Source organism: Chanos chanos, chromosome 9 (assembly GCF_902362185.1).
Source record: "Chanos chanos chromosome 9, fChaCha1.1, whole genome shotgun sequence".
Taxonomy (NCBI): domain Eukaryota; kingdom Metazoa; phylum Chordata; class Actinopteri; order Gonorynchiformes; family Chanidae; genus Chanos; species Chanos chanos.
In genome coordinates, this window is record NC_044503.1 from 14,491,927 (window position 1) to 14,514,148 (window position 22,222).

Consider the following 22,222-nt stretch of genomic DNA (forward strand, 5'->3'; position numbering starts at 1 on the left):
ACCAGGGCTTGAGCTTGTCTCTCACTGTCTCTGGCAGATTCCCAACAGAGTGAGGGTGTCAGCGCTTCCCTCCCTCCCTCCCTCTCTCTCTCTCTCTCTCCCCTCTCTCTCTGTCTCTCCTTTTTCTCCTCTTTCTTTCTCTTCCCTCTTTCTCTCTCTCTCTCCTCTTTCTCTCTTTCTCCTTTTTTGTGAGCTTCCGTTTCCATTTCTGTCCTTTTAGAAGGGGATTCAATATGCCTTCTGCTCAATCACTAGCTCACTCAATGTCCTTTCATCAAGATTTTTTTCTTCCTGGCTTTCACTTTGTCAGCCTTTCCTTTATTTTCTGTGTCTCTCTTATCTCTCACCTGAATTCAGATTCACTCTTGTTTTTTCCTCTCCCTCTCTCTCTTTCTCTTTCTCTGCACTCTCTCTCTCTCTCTCTCTGTGTGTGTACGTGTCTGTCTGCCCTTGCTATATGTCTGGAGTTGATAAGGTGAACATTATGGGTTGGCTAATTCAGATGCTAGTGGAGGTGAAATGTAATCATGACCACATTATAAGCATTTACCTTACTGCTTGCTTAAGGCTGACTAGACTGGTAGAGGTTTAATAATTAACCAAAATAGTACATTCAAATATTATGTATTCATGCGCTTTCCATAATTATACTGATAGTCACAACAATAAACGGTACAATGACACAAAGTAAGGCATTCACAAAAGCCAAATATATGTGTGGAAACAGAAGGCTCTCTTGTGTAACGCTGACCTTCAGTTAACTGACGTCATATAATTTAATCTCTGTACGACTCGGACGCAGTACACTCTCTGCATAAGGAGAAAGAGTTTCGGGTCATTTCTCAGTGTGCTGTTTAATCCGTGCTCGGTTAGGTCCTCGCTCTAGCTCGCCTGCCTCCTGTATCTTGCTCTAGTTAGTGTTGAATGACTGCAGGGCTGTGGACAGCCATCTGCTAACAACCACTAGCAGGCAGACGCCTGAGGTGGCAGAGCTGTGTCTGGCAATCTGAGCTACAGACACAGGCCGCAAAGCCGTGTGTGTGTGCGTGTGTGTGTGTGTGAGGGAGAGAGTGGCTATCAGAGACTTGACACTGGGTGTGAGGAGGAAGAAGGAGACCTGTAGTTATGTAAAACAGTTCATTTTACAAGGTATTGCATCATCCTGTTTTGCTAACAGAATTCACAATAAATGCAGATATCTTTTTTGTTTTTTTTTAACAGCAGATCACAGCCTATGTACCACCAAAGCACCCAAACCAGTTCAAGTCACTGACACTCTCCTCGTCAGAACACGGCTACATCCAGACTATGACTTCTCTCCCATTCACTGCTTTAGCGCATCTGCCTCCTATCGCAACTATGTGGTGGGTGGGGGGGTTGGCGGGGAGGGGGGGCAAGTCTCTCCGTCTCCGGATCGATTCCTCCACTCGTTCGCGAGCAATTATCTCCTAACCGACGACCAATCCCCTTTTGTCGGAGTCGCTGATGCTTGGCCGTTTGATTCTCCGCATCTGTCTAGACGCATCAATTAGACCTCAGAGGCAGACTAGCATCGCCGCTTTTCTAGTGTGACTGCTTACAGACGGCAGTTCGACTGCCTCGTCTTTCCCTCCTACTCATCTCTCCTCTGTGTATGTGCCTACGTGAAATGTGGTCAATCGAATGATCTTTCATCCCTGGCTATGATAAACCATGGTTACGCTGAAGCTGTAGGAAAGGTCAGACGTGAATGAGACGTTTGGTGGGCTGTGTAAGTGTGTTGGATGGGTAACGAGATGACAGGAATACTATATTGCCATTATGTTTAGTGAGCGGATGTACTGGCAACAGCAAAACCAGTTGGAGGTTGATAGAAGGGAAGGCGAATCGGTAGGCTCGGGCCGATTGTAAATGGACATCTGAAAATAGACTGAGACGCTTGTTAACACACTGGTGTGGAAGCACTGCCTCTATTTGCTCTGATTATTACAATAACAATAGCTTTGATTACAGTAGTAAGGTTTGCTGCCCTGTGAGTCAGTTCACTTCCCTGTTCTTTACTCCTGCTGATGGATGAATTCAATAATCCTCTATAATAAAACCTTTTTTCGTATTTGAACGATTCAGTAATGCTGTGTACACATCAAGCATAAATCCTCCTTCAAAGCCTGTATTTGAATGATTTCGTACCGAACAAAAACAGCCATGGCAGCTCCAGCCTAAAGCCGCCACCTATGTAAATTTATCCACGTCGACAACACGCGCGTATCACTTTACACAGCCCCTAAATATTGAATGTTGTCTCGTTCTCTTTCATACAGGGTTCAAATATGTATGCATCAGCTATATACTGGACTAATTAAGCAGCAACCACCCCCCCCCCCCAAACCCCCCCCCCCCTCAACCCCACTCCCCCCTCCACCGCCCCTCGTGTATGCGCTACTTTTCAAACGTGAGCCCCGAGTCATTTAAAATTCACTTTTATTTGTGCTGGCTACAGAGAGAAGCTATGTACAATGTGCAGGCATGTGGTCGCCTCCACCGTGCCAACAAATGATTTATTCATTGCAACCCAATCAGAGGTGAATGGCTTAATTCTTTACCCCCCTCCACCCCCGTAAAAATGCACACTCCCGTATTTCGCCAGTGATAATGTCCACGGTTTGAATGTTGAAGAGAAGGACTGGAAGCTGATTCAGGTGCAGATACTTCTATACCTTCAGCATTTTCATGTTTTCATCCAAAGTGATGAAGCTTTAGAGAGTGAGGAAAAGCCACTCTTTCAAGGGGGGGGGGGGTATTTTTCAGGGAACGATCTTCAGTCCAGTGCCTGAAGGTAGTTACTACCTGAAGAGTGCATCAGGAAATTCAGGTTTGATTACCTCCAGCTCTGACGTATCTGATCACTTTTTTTTTGGTGGTTTTTAGTGGTTTGGTGTTGAGGTTATCTCAGCAGGGTTAAAGGGAACCTTGATACAGCCTCTGTGTCTCTCTTAGTCAAAGCCAAAAGCCTTTTTTTTTTTTTTAATCCATTCATTAATGACTGTGATTAAATACAGTGTTAATTATGGAACGATATCCGATCTAGTGTTCCAAGCTTACCTGCTCCCAGTCTATGCTGCGGAAAAACGTGTGGGACTTGATGTCTGTGAAGCCTGTCTGGACCTGACAACCCAACCTCTCTTTGGGGTCCTAAAGAATTAAAAAAAAAAAAGGAAAGAAAAAAGAAAAGCAAGAAAAAAAAAAAGAGTCAAATTAGAACCTGAGCATGATGAGACATACCTTTAAACAATTCACATTCAGTAACTATCAATGAGCTCTTTGAAACACTCTCTAAATGAAGCATAGCACTTATCTACCGCTTAGATAGGAGAACTTTTTTTCCCCCTTGGTGTATCAGTAACTAGCTGAGTTGATTTTGCTCTTTTTTTCCAATCCAAATTAATCAAACTACAGCTGAGCTAGCTGATAAGATGAATTAGAGAAGGGTTATTGAGTTTGAAGCACTATTGCTCTTCAGTTAATGCAATTTGTCCCTAGGAAGGCACAGGCGAAAGCTTTTAATTACACACAGATTCAATCAAACCGATACCACCGCTACTCCCACCAGCACCCACGCCCACACTCAATCACTAGGCTTTTGGGTGAAGTTGTCACTAGTTTTTTGTTTTGTTTTTTTTTTTGCTGGATTCTTTCCAGGTTCTAAACTGTTTCTGAGGTGTTAAACACCCACGAAAGCAAACTCCAGATGTACAGTGATTACGCTACATGTCTTGTCAATAAACCATCTGTCTGAAGATTATTATTTTTGTTTTATTAAAAGTAAAGATGTGGAACCACTGGGGACGTCCTAGAAGAATTGTACAAGCTGATATATTTGTGAATCTATGGCTTTATATTGATGCTTTTCGGATGATTCTGAACTCCGGAACCCTTTGATGGGAGGTGTTATAACATGCTTAAGAAGGCTGTGCAAACAGTTGCGAATGCCAGTCAAACTGTGATGGGGGTGTTTGGTTCTTTTGTGTTGATTTTTGTGCATAAATGAAAGAGAGAAGGAGAGAAAAGAGGAGTAGGCTGTAGAGGACAGGAGGGATGGAGTGTGTGAATGGAGAAGGAGAGGGAGAGCGGGAGAGCATGCTCACCTTGTTTAGAAAACCCTTCAGAACGCTTGCTGCCTTCACAGACAACGACCTCGGAATGCGAATTGGTTTTTCCAGAATAACTGTGATGGAAAGAGAGAGAGAGAGAGAGAGAGACAGAGAGAGACAGGGGAAAAGAAAGAAAGAGAAAGAGAGAGTGAGTCAGACTGCTGCCTGCCAGCCACGCTGTGGGCAGAGAGAGGGGGCGTTCGAGAGAGAGAGAGAGAGAGAGAGAGAGCGAGAGAAACAGAGAGAGGGAAGCTTTGAGCTCCCACACGCACATAATCTCACGCGTCTGTACACTCACACAACCCTCAAACCGCCTGCTAAGTCTACACTAAACAAAAAATAATAATTGGAAGAGAAAGAAGTCTTTTTATTTCCTTTATTTTGCAAAAATTCATACCACATATCTTCACGGTGTTAACTCGATTTACTAACATCCACAGTGAAAAAAAAAAAAAAACCCTGAAAAAACCCTGAGTGAATTCATACGACAGTGTTCTGTTTATTTATTTATTTGCTATTTTAATCACCTTGCTGTATTTTTAGATTTGAATTGTGGGTCTTGAGGAGACAGAACCAGATGAAAAGCCTGTAAAATTTTCAGCCCACTCGTCCCCCTCCTCTCGGATAGACAGATTACAGACGGGGATTTATCTTCCCCACTCTAAATGCCACTTCCTGTGTTTGTTTTTCCTCTTCCAAATGACAGTCCTAACCAGATTAGGAGCTGTGAGGTTTGACCACGCCGCGTGCCTGGTGGCTGACACGAGGTTGGCCATTTGGATGTTGGCCCAGTGGTGGCATGGTAACTGTGCTGGCATCTGCTCCCCACTTTGGTGGCTTGGGCAGGGGAATAGAACAGTCCAAGGCTCTAACATATGGTCATACTCTTATGTGTGTGGGCGGTGTGTGTGGGTGTGTGTGTGTGTGTGTGTCTGCGTGATGTAAGACACAGGACTGAGGTTCCGGTTTGGTGGAGGTATCCAGGCGTAAGATGCCCTCTTGGTAGCTGTGTGTGTTTATGTGTGTGTAAAGAAAGCTAAAAATGCCCAAAGGCCTGAACAGAAAACACAGGGGAAAAAGTATTGAGGAAATTCCATTTAAAAAGCCAAAATTATGCTAAACATCAGAATTTGACATTTAGCATCAGTTCTCTCAAAATCTAAAAACCTAAATGACTTCAATTCACTTAGGTTCCATTCAGCTTCACTTTAGTTCCACAATTAATTCATCTCCAAACACACTTCATTCTGATCCATCCCCTTTCTTATCCCGTCACTGACATGTTAATTTTCCTAAACTTTCATCTCACGAAAGCTTGCCTGAGGTGATGTACAGAATGCACAGACTCCCCAAAGAGTCTGATGAAATCAACATTTTCTTTCTTTCTTTCCTTCTTTTTTTTCATCTCACCTTGGAAGAGGTATTCCTCTGTGTTCATGTCAGGATTGTCAGTGATTATGTCAAAGGGAGACCTTCCAGCCATCATCTCAAACATGAGAACTCCCAGTGCCCACCAGTCCACACTAAACCCTGAGAGAGAAAGACAGAGAAACAGAGACAGAGAGAGAGAGAGAGTTCAGAGTTTGTAACAATCATCTTCAATCAAATACACGTCAAACGTCATGCGGTCTTTCATGCATTGTCTATGTGTTTTGCCTGTTTGGGCAAGTCTTGACACCTACCATAGTCCTCTCCTCTTAAGATCTCTGGAGCAATATAGTTAGGCGTGCCACAGAATGTGCTGGTGGTGTCACCTGGTCTAATACCCTCCTAAAACAAGAAAAATCGATAACAAAAAAGAAAAAAAAAGAAAGAAATCAGCTCTTCTGGTTTACTTGCATTCTTTTTCACTGCCGTACTGTTAAGTCATTTCTCCTCTACGTTTAAATGTCATTATGGTGTTATGAAGGTAACATTCAAGGTTTCACCAAATGAGCAAATGGATTGTATCACCTTGCACATGCCATAGTCTGTCAGTTTGATATGTCCATCCTGGTCCAGGAGCACATTGTCCAGTTTTAGATCCCGGTAAATAATGCCCTTTTCATGCAGGAAATTCAGAGCAATACAGATTTCAGCAGCATAAAATCTGTGGGAGAAGAGCAGAACCACAAAAAACAGCTGCTGAGTTGATAATACCGCAATGGAGGTGCAAAACAGAAAGACCCCTCCAATACAGGAACTGCACACGCCTACAACTAAGCTCTTCAACACCTGTTCAAGAAACACAACTGTATGAAGAGTAGAAATACACACTGGAGATACACAAAATATCGTGCCCACCAATATAAAAATACTAACGAGAAGTTTGGCCTTTGCTCTCAGAGGAAAATTGTTCCTTCTTTTACCTAATTACATTATTGCTTTGTTTCTAATGGGACTTTGTAAACCTCTTCAAACAGGAAAGTGTCCAATTCTTGGAGTGGTGAAGAAGAATGAGTAAATTGTACACTCCATGCTCTACTTTCATTTAAAAGTGATTTATACAGTTCTTTGGGGTTTAGATCTGGTAACTGGTGGGGCAAGGGAAGATGCTTGACCTGATCCAGCCCAGAAGCTTGTTTCCCTGTGTATGGATGCGTGATTGTATTGTAAACAGAGAAGCACGGAGGAAACCACGGTTGCACCATAGGGTGCGTCTGATCTTCTAAAATAACTTTGTATGGTTTGGCTGTAATTCTACAATCCACACAAATAATCAGACCCAATGAGTCCCTGGAGATGGCTTTCCATACCGTGACCGATCCCCTACCATGTTTAACGGCTGGGAAAAGGCAGCTGGGCTAAGGGATTCCCTAGGTCCGCTCTAAACATAAACCCATCCAGATGTGGGAAAAAAAAAGAATAAAGAATAATGACTCATCACACAATATTACTTTCCTCCAATGTTCAGACATCCAGCTTATGCATTCACTACAGCAAGTGAAGCATTACTGTGCACTAACCTTGGTTACAGGCAGCTTAGGAAGGGCAGTCCTGTTGTAAATAACAGCTTTGTAAAGTTTACAACATACATCTTTCGTTGGGACAGGGCAAAAGAAGTGTGGGTTCATTTCTGTGGTCGTTTTTGTCCATCTGTGGTCGTTTTTGTCCATCCCTGTTAGAGAGCTTTGATTTCCAAACACTGTTCCCCTTTCCTGACCGTTTTTTCCTGGTTTGATGTATGCGGTCACGATGTTTGACACCCCTTCTCCTTGACACACTAAATAAAGCTTGTGTTTCTGGGACTGATGCACCTGCACTTTGGGCTTAGAGTGTCCTGACCTGTTACAAAATCTTGTTGCTTTATAAAGTCACCGTTATAGTTAGACTTAAAGATGCTTTTTATAGCAGGCACAAAAATACTGGTGAATAATGTTCAACTCGGTAGGAAGCCCACACGTGCAATCCTTTTTGATTTCAGTTTAATTTCTTCAAAATACGCCTTTGTTCCTCAAATTACTCAGAAATTTGCTCTTATTCCTCGAGCGTTTCTCTTATTTTGTCAATCATCTGTAGACGCTCACCCAGAAACTCCGTTTTACAGCGTACATGAAACACACCTTTCATTTTACTGTCCAACTTTTACAACAATATCAAAAGTTACTACACATGCAACAGCCATACAAAAAAAAATCTCTCAGGAATCCATGGAAGAAGAAGAAGAAGACGAAGAAGAAGGGGAAAAAAAATTGTGGTGACATTTCAGCATGACGTTCTCATGTTCAGCATTTGCTTCACACCGTCTCCATCCTGGCTCCCAGTATTTACATATGGGACTTTTAGGAGCAGTTCATGAATATGGAAAATTATTTTTGGTGATTATCGTGGTGATTTGCATATGCATACTGCACACTTTGAATATAGATAGGGTTGATCAGGGCACTGTTGACTCCACCAATTAGCCTCTGTTTGATCCCAGTTTATCGCTCAATGATGAAAGTGTTGAAACACCACGAATGTGATTATGAACCATAATTGGTTTCATTGAAGTAGAAATGTTAAGAAGACCATTCTGGTGGACTGAGACTCCAACATCACAATCAAGACTTGAAACTAACACCTGCTGTCTGCCAAAAGACGAGTCAAAATCTGGCAGCGGATGTTAACTCTGTCAGTTTTACTGGCCAGTTTGGCAGATGACCAAAACAAGCTTTTATTAGTAGTGTTTTTTTTTATTATTTGATTTTGGGAAAAGTCATTTCATAAATGGGACTGCTCCAGTCTTGGTTTCTAATTGCCTGAAACGGCATTCTCGTTGTGTGCATGAGTCACGGTGCATCAAAGCTAAGCTTTCTCACCTGGCTTACTATTACTGACTGTGTCATCAAAAAAAAAAACCCCAAAAAACAAAAAACAAAACAAAACCAACAACAACAAAAAGAAAACCCCAAACAGACCAGTCAATAAGATAAAATGTAATGCTGGGAGAATCACTGTTTTTGTACCATACTTTGAGTTGTGCTATATAGTTAATACAAGCCCACAAGGTGAGGCGCATCTTGAATATAGTTACACACCTGGTGCAGAATAATTTTTAATACATTTCAATTTACATATTGTTTTTATTTTAATATATGTCAGTGTGTCCGCAGGTTTTGTGTATCCGAAGCTTTTCTATATTAATTCATTTTTTTATTCATTCATTCCATGTTATATGACACAATAAATCCAAACTTTTCTATTAGTTTTCATTATTTTGTTGGCATTTCAACTGAGTAAATCTAAACACATGTGTATGGTTGGATTCTCCAATGATTAATTTCAGGCCCTGATCAGAGTGTCTGTAAAATATCAGGAGACACACACACACACACACACACACACACACACAAACACACACACACACACAAACAAAACCCAAATCATCTACAATGAAAAATGCAATTATTCCAAAACAGAACACTGGCCAAAATAGTTGGAGTAGGGAGCTTTTGTTCGGTTCAAAATGCAGCCCATCAAATCTTGGGCCGGGCAATGTCAACTTAACCCAAATCTTTGGCTGAAAAGAGGTTGTGTGTGGGCTGGGTCACACTGAAAACTCCTTTCATCTATTCCAGGAAACGAGGTTCCACCATCACTCACCATCCCTCAGATTTCTCAATTAGAGCTAGCACAGAAGATACAGGCATGAGAGCCCAGTGTTTAATTCAATACGGAGAAAACAAAACAGCACAGGAGAATGCTGCCTACCATATTTTGACTGAAGCAGCTTTCTCATCCTGATATGCATCTCCCTTCCTTGAGATTGAAATTAATGTCGAATAAAGTTGAGCAATTCATCAGAACTGGATTGCTCAACTTAAATTTATTTTTCCCCATTCACATATGCAAGCCATTACATGCTAAAAGATCTACAGTTAATCTGAAAATCCATCCATCCATTCATCCATCCATCCTTCCATCCATCCATCCATCCATCCATCCATTCACCCAGCCATTCTCAGACTTCTGTTTTGTGAACAAACAGTTTCACCAAGAGCCCGGGCGTACCTTGCATGTTCTTCCGGAAGCTTCCGTTGCCTTTGCATATGGAACATCAAATCTCCTCCGTTCACGTATTCAATCACCAAGAATAACCTGAAAAGGAATACGATCAACATCTAAGAGGAAGCAAAACTAACCGGTGTTGTGAAAACACAATAATGAGATTTCAAAAACTAGAACATTACATGGGAATAAGGTGTGTCTGAATTTGCACATGCTACCCATAGTCACTCCGTGACCCATCATTTCACTCACAGGAGAACCGCATGGATATTTCAGTTTCACTCGGTCAAATCTTACCGACTTTCCGTCTGAAAACAAGAGTGAAGGCCAACTAAGAACGGATTGGTGGATGCTTGCTCAAAAACATGCTTCTCTGTTTGAACCCAGTCAATGTCCTACATGGGAAAGGCAGAGAAAGAGAGACATAAGGAGAGGAAAGACATTAAAAAAAAGGTAAAATCTGTCATTTATCTGTACATTCAGTCAGGCCCCTCTGTGTAAATGGAAATTCTGTCCTACTTTGTATTGGTGGATAAAGAAATGGTTACTGGTGACAGTTTTCTATGATTACATAAGCAAAAAGAGTATCAGGTCATGACATTTCATTTTACCTCAATTTTCTTACGTGGTGAAACTGCCACATAAGGAAAGTTCAGCACTGATGTGATTAGAAAGTGACTTTAAGTGACTTTCTCAGCCAATCACCTGATAAACATCATGAAAGTCTTTTTTGGGTATAACATTGGAGCTAAGGAAAGCAAGCCAGTAGCACTGAGGAGGAAGGCCTCCTGCTACACTTATGAGCCACTTTTGTTAAGTTTATGACATTTATATTTATTTATTTATTTATTTATTTATTGAATTTTAACTGAAAGAAGTGACACTGTGAAAGAGGTAAATGTTTCCACAGACAGTTTCTCTTCAACATATTAAGACCTCTTAGCCCATTCACACAGAGGAGGCATGATTAAAAAACAAACAAACAAACAAACAAACAAAAAAAACAGGCATACATATCTAATGGGAGGTTACAAAACAAAAAGTATTCTGTTCTACAGAATTCCTCTATTTTATATAACACAAGTTGGGAGAACACATTACAACATTGTCTACTTCAGGGATGGGAATATTTGGAAATATCTTTTTAAAGAGAGTAGCACCTTTTTTCTCTTCTTTTACATGATTTGTACAATGCAAAGAGGGGGGGAAAAAAGAGAAAGACAAAAAAAAAAATTACACACACTCGAACAAGGCATGACAGAAATCCTTTGGTAAGACTTAACCTACAAATATGAGCAATAAACCCATAGTGCTGTCATAAAGCAGACATAATGATCAAACATGACCTGACAGACAGTGTCACTGACACAAAGTCGTACATTAACACATCTCATAAAACAAAATCCGTGGGTGTGGCGTGCTAAACGAACCATATCTCTCCCATCAAAGTTCTTTTATAAAAACGTCTCCTTTCATGTGAGGGCGGAGATTATGATTGCTTGTTATGACGTTCAAACAAAATGAAACATTAGTTCATTTTTTTTCTTTTTTTTTATGACAGAATGGGGATAAACAGCACGGCCATGTTAGCTATGACCTAAAGTCAGACCGAGCTTTCTCAGATTTTGGCATCAACGACAGTGTCTTTGACCCTGCCCAAGCCAACTGTCTCTCTCTCTCTGTCTCTCTCACACACACACGTACGCACACACACAAACACACATGCACACGCACACTCATCAGTTGACCTGACACACCACTGGATGCAAGGCAAACATATACACACATATATAGGGCTTCGTTGTAAATCAGAGCAATTTCATTTCCTGCCGGAGACAAAACGGAAAGCAGATTAGGCAAACCAGCACTCACGCTGAGAAGTCACGGAGAGAGACAGCTGTGGACAGTTTTTTTTTTTTTTTCCTTTTCTTTTTTTTCCCTTCCTGATCTGACCCTGTTTTCCGTGCGTGTCTTGTAACGTTCGGTTACTCTTGAACCAGAATTTTCCACGGCCTTTGTTTGTTTTTCTACCGATGCAAAGTTAGGGGGGGGGGGGGGATTTTTTTGTATTCATATCACTAAGATAGCCATCTTGTTTCAGTAGACGAACTCCAAATAAACCTATATCTCTTTAGCGTGAGAATCGCGGTTGTTTAGCATCGATATTATTAACTGCATGACTTGGAAATCAAAGGGTATTTGCAAGAATTTTGCAATTGTTAGCCAACCAAGCAATTTTGGTCCATGAAACATCCCTATATTTTGCGCAAAACGCATGATAACAGAGTAAAGTACAGGTGAGGTGAAAATCTAAAGTTGTGCCTCATTACCTGAAATGATTACAGCGCTTCACCCCTGTGAAACCTGAGTAATATACATTCACTCTTAATACATGCAAAACTCACACATACACATACAATTTAATGCTATGATAACATGTTGGGTCTCATTCCATCTACAGTTGCAGCTACAAGAACAGGACAAAACACGTGTTTCTCATTCCCTCCACAATGTTTTTCCTTCCTATCTTTTTTTTTTTTCCTTTCAAACACTGTCTGTAGGTCTCACATGTAACCCAGCATGTAGACACAGGTATTCACGTAGGTTGTAAAGTCCCTTTTTTCCCTCAAAGGAATGCTTTGTCTTTTTTCAAATCCTCCCCCTCTTCCAACGCATAGAAAGGAAAAGTGAAATGGGCAAAATGGGATGTCCTCGTTCAAGTACAATGTAGTACCCTTGAGGTGAACGTGACTGTTCGCGTGTACATCTGCATATACACGGCTCATACTGACACACAATGCATTTCACAGCACAGAGGCTGTGAAACATGTTGAATAGGCACCTATTCAGGATACACTGCAGACAGATGAAGAATAGTCTTCATGCTCGACCCTCAATGCCAAGGGTCATGGTTTATTCAACGCCAAACTGGATAGAAGAGTGAACCAAGGACAGCTAGAGCCCGTGAATATAATGTACGAGATTCTATTCACCACAGCTTGGTAACCGACGCTAAACTCAAACAATAAAAACAAGAAACGCCTTCGTCCCATAAGCAGTTGGTTTGACATGACCAAACTTGAACTTTACAAGTTATAAGGTACTTTATCCTTCAAACAAATGAGCTCCAGTGAAAATAGTATGACCACTCTCCAAACTCTTGTATTATGTAAAGAGTGTAATCCTGTGTCGCTGACAATACTGTGAGTGAAACTGTTGTTATCGAGCAGGGTCACAGGAGCATCTAGAGCTGAATTTAGCTCCAATAAAAATAGGTGCCCTCAGAGGAAGAATCATAACAACACAATCAAATGAGGGGGAGAGAGAGAGAGAGAGAGAGAGAAATAAAAGTATGTAACACAATAGGTTTGTGTCAGGGTCACTACTGTGGAAGGACCTCTTTTCCTGCTACAACTGGGCCCTGTACCTCCAGTCAGGATACCACACTTCCCACACAATGGGGCCACCTTTATGCAAACCAGAGCTGGGGCCATTCATATCTGCCGCCGGGCTGCCGAATGGGCAGGAGCAATTCATCATAATGACAAGTCGAGAGAGAGAGAGAGAGAGAGAGAGAGAGAGAAAGAGAAGAGAGAAACAATGAGAATCATGTTTGTGCCTCTTCAGTCTGCCATGTTATGGAAGTGACAGACTGTCTGGTCTCTGTACCTCCTGTGATTAAGCAAAAAGCGGAAAAAAAAGAGAAAAAAAAAGAAATTGAGAGCGACCCAACTTGTCACGCCGTGTCATTTTTAATATAATTCACTTTTTTTTTTTTTAATTCTTTTCCTCCTTCAGTCTTTGGCTGGCCTTAACTGTGCTCATAGCAAGGATGAGAATCCAAGAACAGAAACCAGTGAGACCAAATCAAAATAATTCCAAAGCAAAGCAAGCACTTTCCCTCCGACGTCGGCCACTCCACAATAATCCTTTTGCTTGGAAGTTTGGAAACAACATGTTCAAAAACAGCCATCATCAGCTTCTGTGTCTATTTTGATGCATCCTGTCATAACAGCCTAAGACACCATAACAAACCATAACATATTAACGTTAAGACATTGTGTTTGTTATGTCTGAGTACAGAGTGTTGGATTAAATATTAAGCAACAGGTCAGGTTGTCATGTCGTCCATATCTACGGAAACAGCTTGAACACAACAACAAAAAAACCCTTAAATGGTACATTAAGCCATGTCTCCAAGTCTGTTGTTAGCTATTGTTCGGATAATACTAACCGCTTAAACTCATTAACCTTGATGATGATCAAATTGATATACCTCAGTTCATGTTCCAGTGTGACTGACCGTACCCTTCACATATTACAGTGTAGTCATATCAATTATTATCTGTGATTTTGAACTTTGACGTCTATAAAATATGCTGACTCTCCTCTCTCTGAGTCCCTTTCTTCTTTTCTTTGATGCAAATCTTAAAAAGAAAAAAGAAAGAAGGAAAAAAAAAAACTGACAGAAAGGAGAGTAGGTAGTCTTGGCTTCGTACACGCGTTATTATTATTAGCGGCAGTACCACAACGCCCCCTGGAGGCATGAAGAGAATTCAAGCCAAAGAAACTACCGCAACAACGAGAGAACAAACAGCCCTGTTATGCTGCATATGTGTATAAACTCATGAACACGGTCTAAATAACTGACACAAATGTGGGAGAAAAAAAATAAGATTATTTGATAAATATTATGATTTACCACACTGAAATAATACTTTCACAGTTGGGAATGTATGAAATCAGAGCCTGTTACAGGACAGGCTTCTGTAAACCATAAATACAGCACCGTGATGATCTGTGAGAACATGCTAAGATACACTACAGTAATGATCCCACGGCGCCATCTAGTGGTGGCTTTTCAAAACGTCATAAACAGTACGTTATTAGTGGACTTTTGTCAGTTGTTTCCTAATCCCCTCTTAAATGAACCCCCACACATTTCACAACCGTATGTTCTGTTCAAGCTCAAGTACACCTCGTTCGTTCTTCCAGTGAGTCATCAGGCTACTAAACAGCACAATCAGATGTTCCAGATTTTAAGGGCTAAATAGAAAGTGTGAAATGGATGGGAGAGATATATTACAGGTTTAGGAGACAGAGTGCTCTGTTTATTTACATCATGTTCTTCCTTTAACACTCATTCTGTAAAATAAAAATCACAGATGAATAAAAGAAACTGATTCAAAACCACCATTGAAAGGGGGTTTAAAAAAAACAAACAAACCAAAAAAAAAAAAAAAAACCCCATAGAGAACACTTCATCTTGTCTGATAACATGTGAGGTACTTTTTTTGACTGTTGCCACGGAGACAGTCTCTTACCTCATCATCATGCACCAGCTCCTTCTTCACCACCTTCATGGCGTAGATTTGGTCGTTCTTTTTCAGGCGTACCAGCAGGACTTTGGCATAGCTCCCTCGTCCGATGACCCGGATCAGGTCAAAGTCAGTCAGACCAAGGCCCTGAGAGATCTTAATACCATCCACACCATCCACCACGGTCTTCAGGTCCTGTCACACACACACACACACACACACACATAGAGGGGCACACACACACGCGCGCACACGCACACACACACACACACACACACACAAAAATACACACACAGAAGAGAACCATAAATTATCTGTCACTTCACCACAATTATATGGTACAAAGATGCAGCAGAGCTTGCATGTTTTGCACATCAGAATTATTTTACCATCTAATGGCAAAGCAGTTATTACTAATTGCTGTTCAATCAGTAATCATCTCTTTGATTTCAACCAGTGTTTTAGTCTGAGCAAAAGGTGCCTCACTGCAGACATATACATAAAATGACCAGCAAAACAGTAAAACACCAGCATTGAGTGCCTTCAGGAGACACGAGCAAATCTTGACCATGCCTTTGGACAGATTTTACAAGCATCCGGGACTGGAGGAGCATGACATCGCTCTTCTAAATATATCCCATCATCTAGAGTTTTGTTTAATGGTTGAGAAACGCTGTGTAACGCAGGGTTACAGAACCAGCCGCAAGGGCTACAGCATGTGGTTCCCATCGTTTTCATTCTCATCAAACCATTCAGTGACCTACGGTTTCCTGTGGATGAAGACTATTATCATCCTGGAAGAGACAGCATGCACCAGGACAGAGATGCTTCATCGCAGGACCAAGGTGATCAATCGGAATCGTATTGTATTTAATACCGTTTAACCTTTAGAGAACTGAGTGTCCCTAAACCATGACAGGTAATGCTCCCCACACCATAACAGGGTCGTCAATGCCTTTGAACACGTGGAAGAAAAAGCTCTCCACTCTCTAGTCCACAAGGTGAGGACACATCTGAAAATATTACTTTCTTTTAGCACTCAAATCTTTTCTTCCTGCTATGGTAACCAAAATAATGGACAAATGTACCTGCCCAGCATGGTTATTCATGACACTAAATATGCCGTTAACTATTTAATGAATGATGTTAATAGTTTAGTGAAGTACATACACCTGTGTGGAAGCCCCTGCTTTCAGTGTTCTTTGTATCTCTCATTTACTCAAGTGTTTCCTCTGTTTTAGCAGCTCTTTGTTCGAGAGGCTCCTGTTTCATCTTGTATTGGTTCTAATGTTTGTTTGTTCTTGCAAATCACTCCATGTCACTGCTTTATCGGTACACACAAGGGTACCCTTAGGAAACAGAACAGAATACATCCGTATTGTTTCAGTTACTTTAAGAAAGACTGCTAACATAGCGAATTTTTTATATTCCAGACCATGTGATATCAGACTGTTGGCACTGTTTAATATGTTAAACAGTGACTGACATGGAGCATATTCTGCATTTTGAGATTTTTGTTAAATTCTCACAATTCATTGCCAATTTATTTAATTTCACAGAGTAAAACAAGAGTGTTGACTAAAGTAGGTCTATGTCCAGAAAACAAAACAAGTCGACTTCTCATTCAGCTGCTTCTCACCTCTGCGTCATCCTCGGTTTTATCCACTTGTCGGTTGTGAGCCAGGAAGGGCACTGGAGAGGGGACAAACAGGCACTTTGTCAGCAGCGGTTCAGTTAACAACTTTAGAGTTTAGTCACCTGAAAAGCTGCCAAGCTAGACCCTCTGGCTGGCATAACAGGCCAACTGGCAGAGCAAAATGACATCTGCCCTTTAGGACATTTTGATGTTAGTTTCTGGTTTTAAATTAAACTTAGGCTTTTTCTCACATTTTGCTTTTCTAATGTGACCAATGACGAGAGTTTTCAAACCTGCAATATGTGTGACAAGTTGTATCAAACTGTAAATAAGGCAATAGGAGGAACAGCAACAGTACAGGAACAGTAATGATTGGACAGTCTTTTTGTGACCAGCAGGTGGCGCCATAGACCTCTGTCTCATTCAAGATTCTATGCTGAAAAAGAACTGCCACTCTCAACTAGGTCATCTCATCACCTGACCGCAGTCACCATTCCACCGTCAGCACTGAGAGGAAACAGCACTGCCATGACGTGCTGGATGCGTGAATGACCTTCACGCACGCACACACACACACACATACAAACACACACACACACACATACACACAAAAACACACACATACATACACACATACACACACAAACACACAAAAACACACACATACACACACACACACTACACACAAACATGTATCCATTTATATTTGCTTGACAAGACTCTCACACACACACACACACATTTATATACCTGGTGAAGACCTACTTCCATCCGTCTCCTCCGAATCCTCAGGGGGGAGCTCTACTTCCTCGCCACTTTTTTCGTCTTCCGGGGGCTCCTGCGATGGCATAACTGGATCCTGGGACACAAGCAGGCAAAAACACACATACACACACACACACACACATAAAAATGAAGTGAGAACGTAAAAATAAAGTGAGTAAATATTAGCAGAAGCTTGTTCACTGAGTGCTAGGCCTCAGGATTTCAGTTTTTACTGTTTAGGCATAAGAAAGAACCAAGCCAGTATTTTCAGTATTTTAATTTTTTTAAATGATCATTTTCATGAAAGTTATAGTTACAGGACCTATCTCACAGTTTTCATAACAGATGGTCATTGGAGGTCATTGGTCAAAAACAACACATCAGACCTGTCATCCATGGAAGTCTGCATCAATCGGTGAAGTACAGGGTTAGATATACAGGCGTATATGCATTAAGGCATATATGAAAATTACAGGCATTTTTGCTCTGATACCAGACCCACAAGCAAGGCTGTTTTTAGAACCCAAAGCCGCTTTGTTGATATCTACTCACAAGTTGTGTTCAAGTATTTCTTAACCCAAAAAATTCCACTCAGAAATTCATTCTAAGCAGATTGTGTAAATCCTTAAATCCTTAAAACAAACTGGGAGGGATAGAGAGAAAAAGAGGCCGGGAAAGAGAGGTTGGAAAAAGAGGATGAATGCAGGCAGAGGTCAGGGAGGGTAAATAATCCACATCTGGACTGTTTTTCCATTGGGATTTAAGGGAAATCACGAATCCAGGATCAGGAATCCTCTAGCTGGCACAGAAACCAATGGTACAAAAAAAAAAAAAAAAAAACTCCAGTCATTTGTTGATGAGAAAAATAAATAAATAAAAACAATCCACCAGTAGGAATTTAGTAAAATGAATATTTAATAATGGATGAAATTAGTGTCTGGTTAGGGCAGAGCAGTCCTATGCAGTCACTGAAACTCAATTAGTTTATTCAACAGAACATAATGACACGATAAAGCAACGCGCAGCTATGTCTCAGCTCCTCGCAAACTATGGTCTCACTGTCTGGCAAATGTAAAATGTCTGACAGGTCCAGTCTCACAGAACTGGGTCATCTCAACAATACACTTTAGGTTTTTCTGACAGTCAGTGAAAAAGAAAGAAAGAAAAAAAAAAACGGCCCACATTTGCTCCGTTGGCCAGAACATCATCAGTCAAAAGTCGCCGGCCGACAGTCGCAGATTATGGGCTCTCTGAAGGGTTGGGCGTGGGTTACTCACCATATGCCTTTGACAGGTCAGAGGAACGAGTTTATGACAACGTTTATGGACCAGCAGTTTGCAGTTGATACACTTGTAGCCCTGCCGTCCCAGCCCCCATATCCTCTCGTTGCAGTGGCCACAATACGCTCTCTACAGGAGACAGACAGGGACAGAAAGAGAGAGAGACATTTCATCAATATGGTTCTGTTAGCAGTCGGTGAAATGAAGAAGTCAAGCCAAAAAACAACAACAACAAAAAAACCAAAGGGTGATAAAATAACACACTTTGAGCATGTTGATCAAAACCTGGACTAAGTCGACATGAAAGATGAAGACACATCAGAGGACTAGAACTTTAGGAAGATGTGATGTCACAAAGGCAGAGACAGAGCTAAAGTTAGGCCACATCCACTGGAGAACAGCACGTTGCAGAGACAATGTGGGTCACACTGCATGTTTTAATAGGCCATAAAGGGATGAATCAAAAGACAAATGCAGGGTAAATACAGGGTAAACATAGGATCAGAAATAAGAAAAGTCAAGACACAAGATGGTTCATCTGCTATTTAACACGAACAGTGCACCATGCATGAGTTTAAAGACATTACATGTTGAAGACTTAGAATAGCGGTTGTATCAGAGAATAACCAGACAATTCTTTGTAACATCAGTGAAAATTTTGCAGCAGTCCACAGTTGCACACTGAATCACTGTGTAATAATGTCTAAATCAGTTCATCCTTAAAACATACAGCAAAAGTATGCACGTAAAAAGAAACAGACCAGAGACAGAACCAAGGCTATGTTTCCAATATGAATTTTAGGAGAGTTATGGGGGGTTGAAATTGAGTCATTCAACATTCATCATCACACAGAAAAGCCTACAGTATAATGAAGAGGTGAAGGTCACTAGCATGGGCACTTATACACACCGGAAATAAGCAGTTTCATTGCAGGAATGTGAATGTCTTCAGGAGATACACTGATGACACTGAAATAGACTAATCTCCATGATTTCCCATGTGACAAATGTGTCACTACTGTGTTATTACCCATGTTCTTATGTCTTACATTCTATGCCAGCAACGGCAGCCTCTGTTACATGTAATGCTCCAAATTAAACAGTTCAGAAAAATCACAAAACTAAAAATAAAAAAAAGTACATAAAAACTCCTATCATCTCTGAGGGGCATCCTTTAATTTGAGGAATTCTATTTTTTTTTTCTTTCATATTGTTGGGCAGTGTTCCCAGACCAACTGAGCTGTGTGAGGGTTGTCAGTCTTATGCCGTGACCCATGCTGATACTCCTGTGATATTACAGAGCTTTAGAGCTCTCTGCCCCGGCTGACAATATGAAAAAAAAACCCTCCACTGAGCCATAAATAAATCAAATTCATCTGTTCGCTTTGTTATTATAAACCTTTCTTCCAGCCAGCCTTCTGTTTTCTTTCTTATCGACACTAAATTATTAGCCGCGCTAGGTAGCCGTGGACAAAACTTTGAAGATACAGCGTTCCCTGACAGGGACAAAAAAAAGAGCGAGAGAGAGAGAAAGCACCCAGATATTAAAGAAAAAACACTAGTGGCATAAATATAGTGTTTATAAATAAAAAAGGATCTATTTTTGGTCCTATGTCAGTCAACACTCGGTGAGGAAGAGGGTGTGTGCTAAATACACATTTAACGTTTAGCTAGTGATATAATCCTGTTTGCAAACAAAGCACAATGAACTGCTCTATCTCAGTACCCTTTGAGAAGAAAGACACACTTTAGACTCCAAACCAAAAAGCATTTCTATCACTCCAAGAGATTTTTTTTTTTTTAGCTGATTAGGTGATTTTTTTTTAATGGCTAAAAGTTTCAATTTTGACACACAGCTGACATTTTACTTGTACCGAAGGAATGACTTATCACTGCCAAAGATGATGCTCTCAGACTTTGCAAAATTAATTTCCCTCACACAATGAAGTGGTTTGTAAAAATGTGTTGCTCTCTCTCTGTGTCTAGCTCAGACTAAATGTTGGCACAGCTGCCAGTAGCTGAGACATAATGAAGCTCTAATATATATTGAGCTGAGGGCTGCTAAGCCAGTGGACTGAAAGAGAAACACTTTGTAGCTAACCCCATTTAAAGTGCATTAACTCTGCCAGTATTGGACTCCCAACAGGATGGCGAATTAAAGTTTAAACTTCCCCCGTTGTCCTTGGCAAACACGCATTATTTGAAGTGTAGTATGCAGCCAGTTTATCGCATTTGTCCAATGCTTAACAACACAACAGTAACAACAAAAAAGTTACAGTAAAAGAACCTAATGTTCTTAAATTGAGTAAAAAACAAACAAACAAAAAACACTTGGCATACTATCATTCACAGATCGTTAATTTGTTAAAAGCTACTAGTTTGTGCCTCATCAATTAGGACAATTTCAACAGCAGTTTAATGTTTCACTGTGTGGCAGTGATGCTGAAAGCTCAGATAAAGTTACACTGTAAATCAGCCTGACCTTGAGATAAACTTGACCTTGAACACTGTAAAGCTGTCCCCTCAGCACAGCCAAATAAGACATTAAAAATGCAGCAGCAAGTACAGTGTTTGGTCAAAAACCGAGCCGTGCTAAGCAAGCTGGGACGCAGCACTGGAGAAAGCAAATCTGACTCAAACACTGCACTGCATTATGGTACCCTTAAAAATGAATTATACTCTGAATGAAAACGCTTGTCCATTTCACATTTTACTCTTTGGTTAAATTGAGTTATGAGTGAGAGGAATTCACATAAATAAGATGTGTAAATATAATTATAAATATTAAGATTAACCGAGTTAATAACTGTATATGATTACACATTAAAACATAGATGTAATTCCAAATTAAATTCACTGCAATACATCATTGTCTCTACTCCAGTGAATTACTGGAGGTATCCTGGATGAAAATGAGAATGAAAATGAAGACCTTGTAGTTCTGTATCCAAATACAGAAGTCTGGGCCAACCATGAAACTAAATGACAAGCACAGCTTTCAAATGACAACTACAAATTTCTCTTCACAGCAGTAAACAAACAAACAAACAAACAAAACCACATTTCATCTCTTTCTCCTTCTTCAGCATCAAAAGCACCATGTCACACAGTGTTTCTTATAATGAAAATTGAGAGAGATCCGCAAAAAGTCATCATCCACTGCCAGTGCCAACTTACAAGGCTGGCACACTAAAACAGCGCTCGTTACGTGGGACGTCGAGGATAATTATAAGTTGTGGCACTCTCTGAAATGACATAATCACGTAAAAACAAGTAGGTATATTGCTTCCTTTCTTAAATTTCCAAATGGACCATTAGAACTAATAACTGGAGGGGAGATGAGAGAAATACAGATACACAGTCATTGCCAGTGGAGTCTGATCACACTCCACCTGCCTGCTCTGTGCAGCAGGACACTTGATCACGGGTAATGAACATGGATAAAAAGAGGAGGAGGCCATCTCTCCTGCTAGACGTGAGTGAGAGAACTATAATTTCTCCCAGTCAGGGCTGGCAGCTTAGCACCGGCTCTCGTCTCTGAAACAAAGGACTGTAACGCTGGCTTAGTCTGTAGTGGAGTGGTATAAACCTTCAAAAGCACCCAAATCCTCTTCAGAGTCAGAA

General features: G+C 40.8%; 1 protein-coding gene across 2 annotated transcripts in view; it reads right to left on the minus strand.

Annotated features, from left to right (window-relative positions):
• Positions 1-22,222, minus strand: part of prkcz (protein kinase C, zeta) — a 79,088-nt gene that overhangs the window by 9,661 nt on the left and 47,205 nt on the right. The window contains exons 6-16 of one of the 2 annotated variants that reach the window (XM_030784502.1): positions 18,596-18,727; positions 17,319-17,412; positions 16,557-16,609; positions 14,924-15,103; positions 9,897-9,994; positions 9,603-9,689; positions 6,084-6,219; positions 5,813-5,900; positions 5,541-5,660; positions 4,125-4,204; positions 3,082-3,171 (exon numbers count right to left, since the gene is read on the minus strand). In XM_030784502.1, the coding sequence (XP_030640362.1) occupies positions 3,082-3,171; positions 4,125-4,204; positions 5,541-5,660; positions 5,813-5,900; positions 6,084-6,219; positions 9,603-9,689; positions 9,897-9,994; positions 14,924-15,103; positions 16,557-16,609; positions 17,319-17,412; positions 18,596-18,727 (1,158 nt within the window). Of the gene's footprint in view, positions 1-3,081; positions 3,172-4,124; positions 4,205-5,540; positions 5,661-5,812; positions 5,901-6,083; positions 6,220-9,602; positions 9,690-9,896; positions 9,995-14,923; positions 15,113-16,556; positions 16,610-17,303; positions 17,413-18,595; positions 18,728-22,222 lie in introns of both variants that reach the window. The other variant, XM_030784501.1, reaches the window with a different exon arrangement.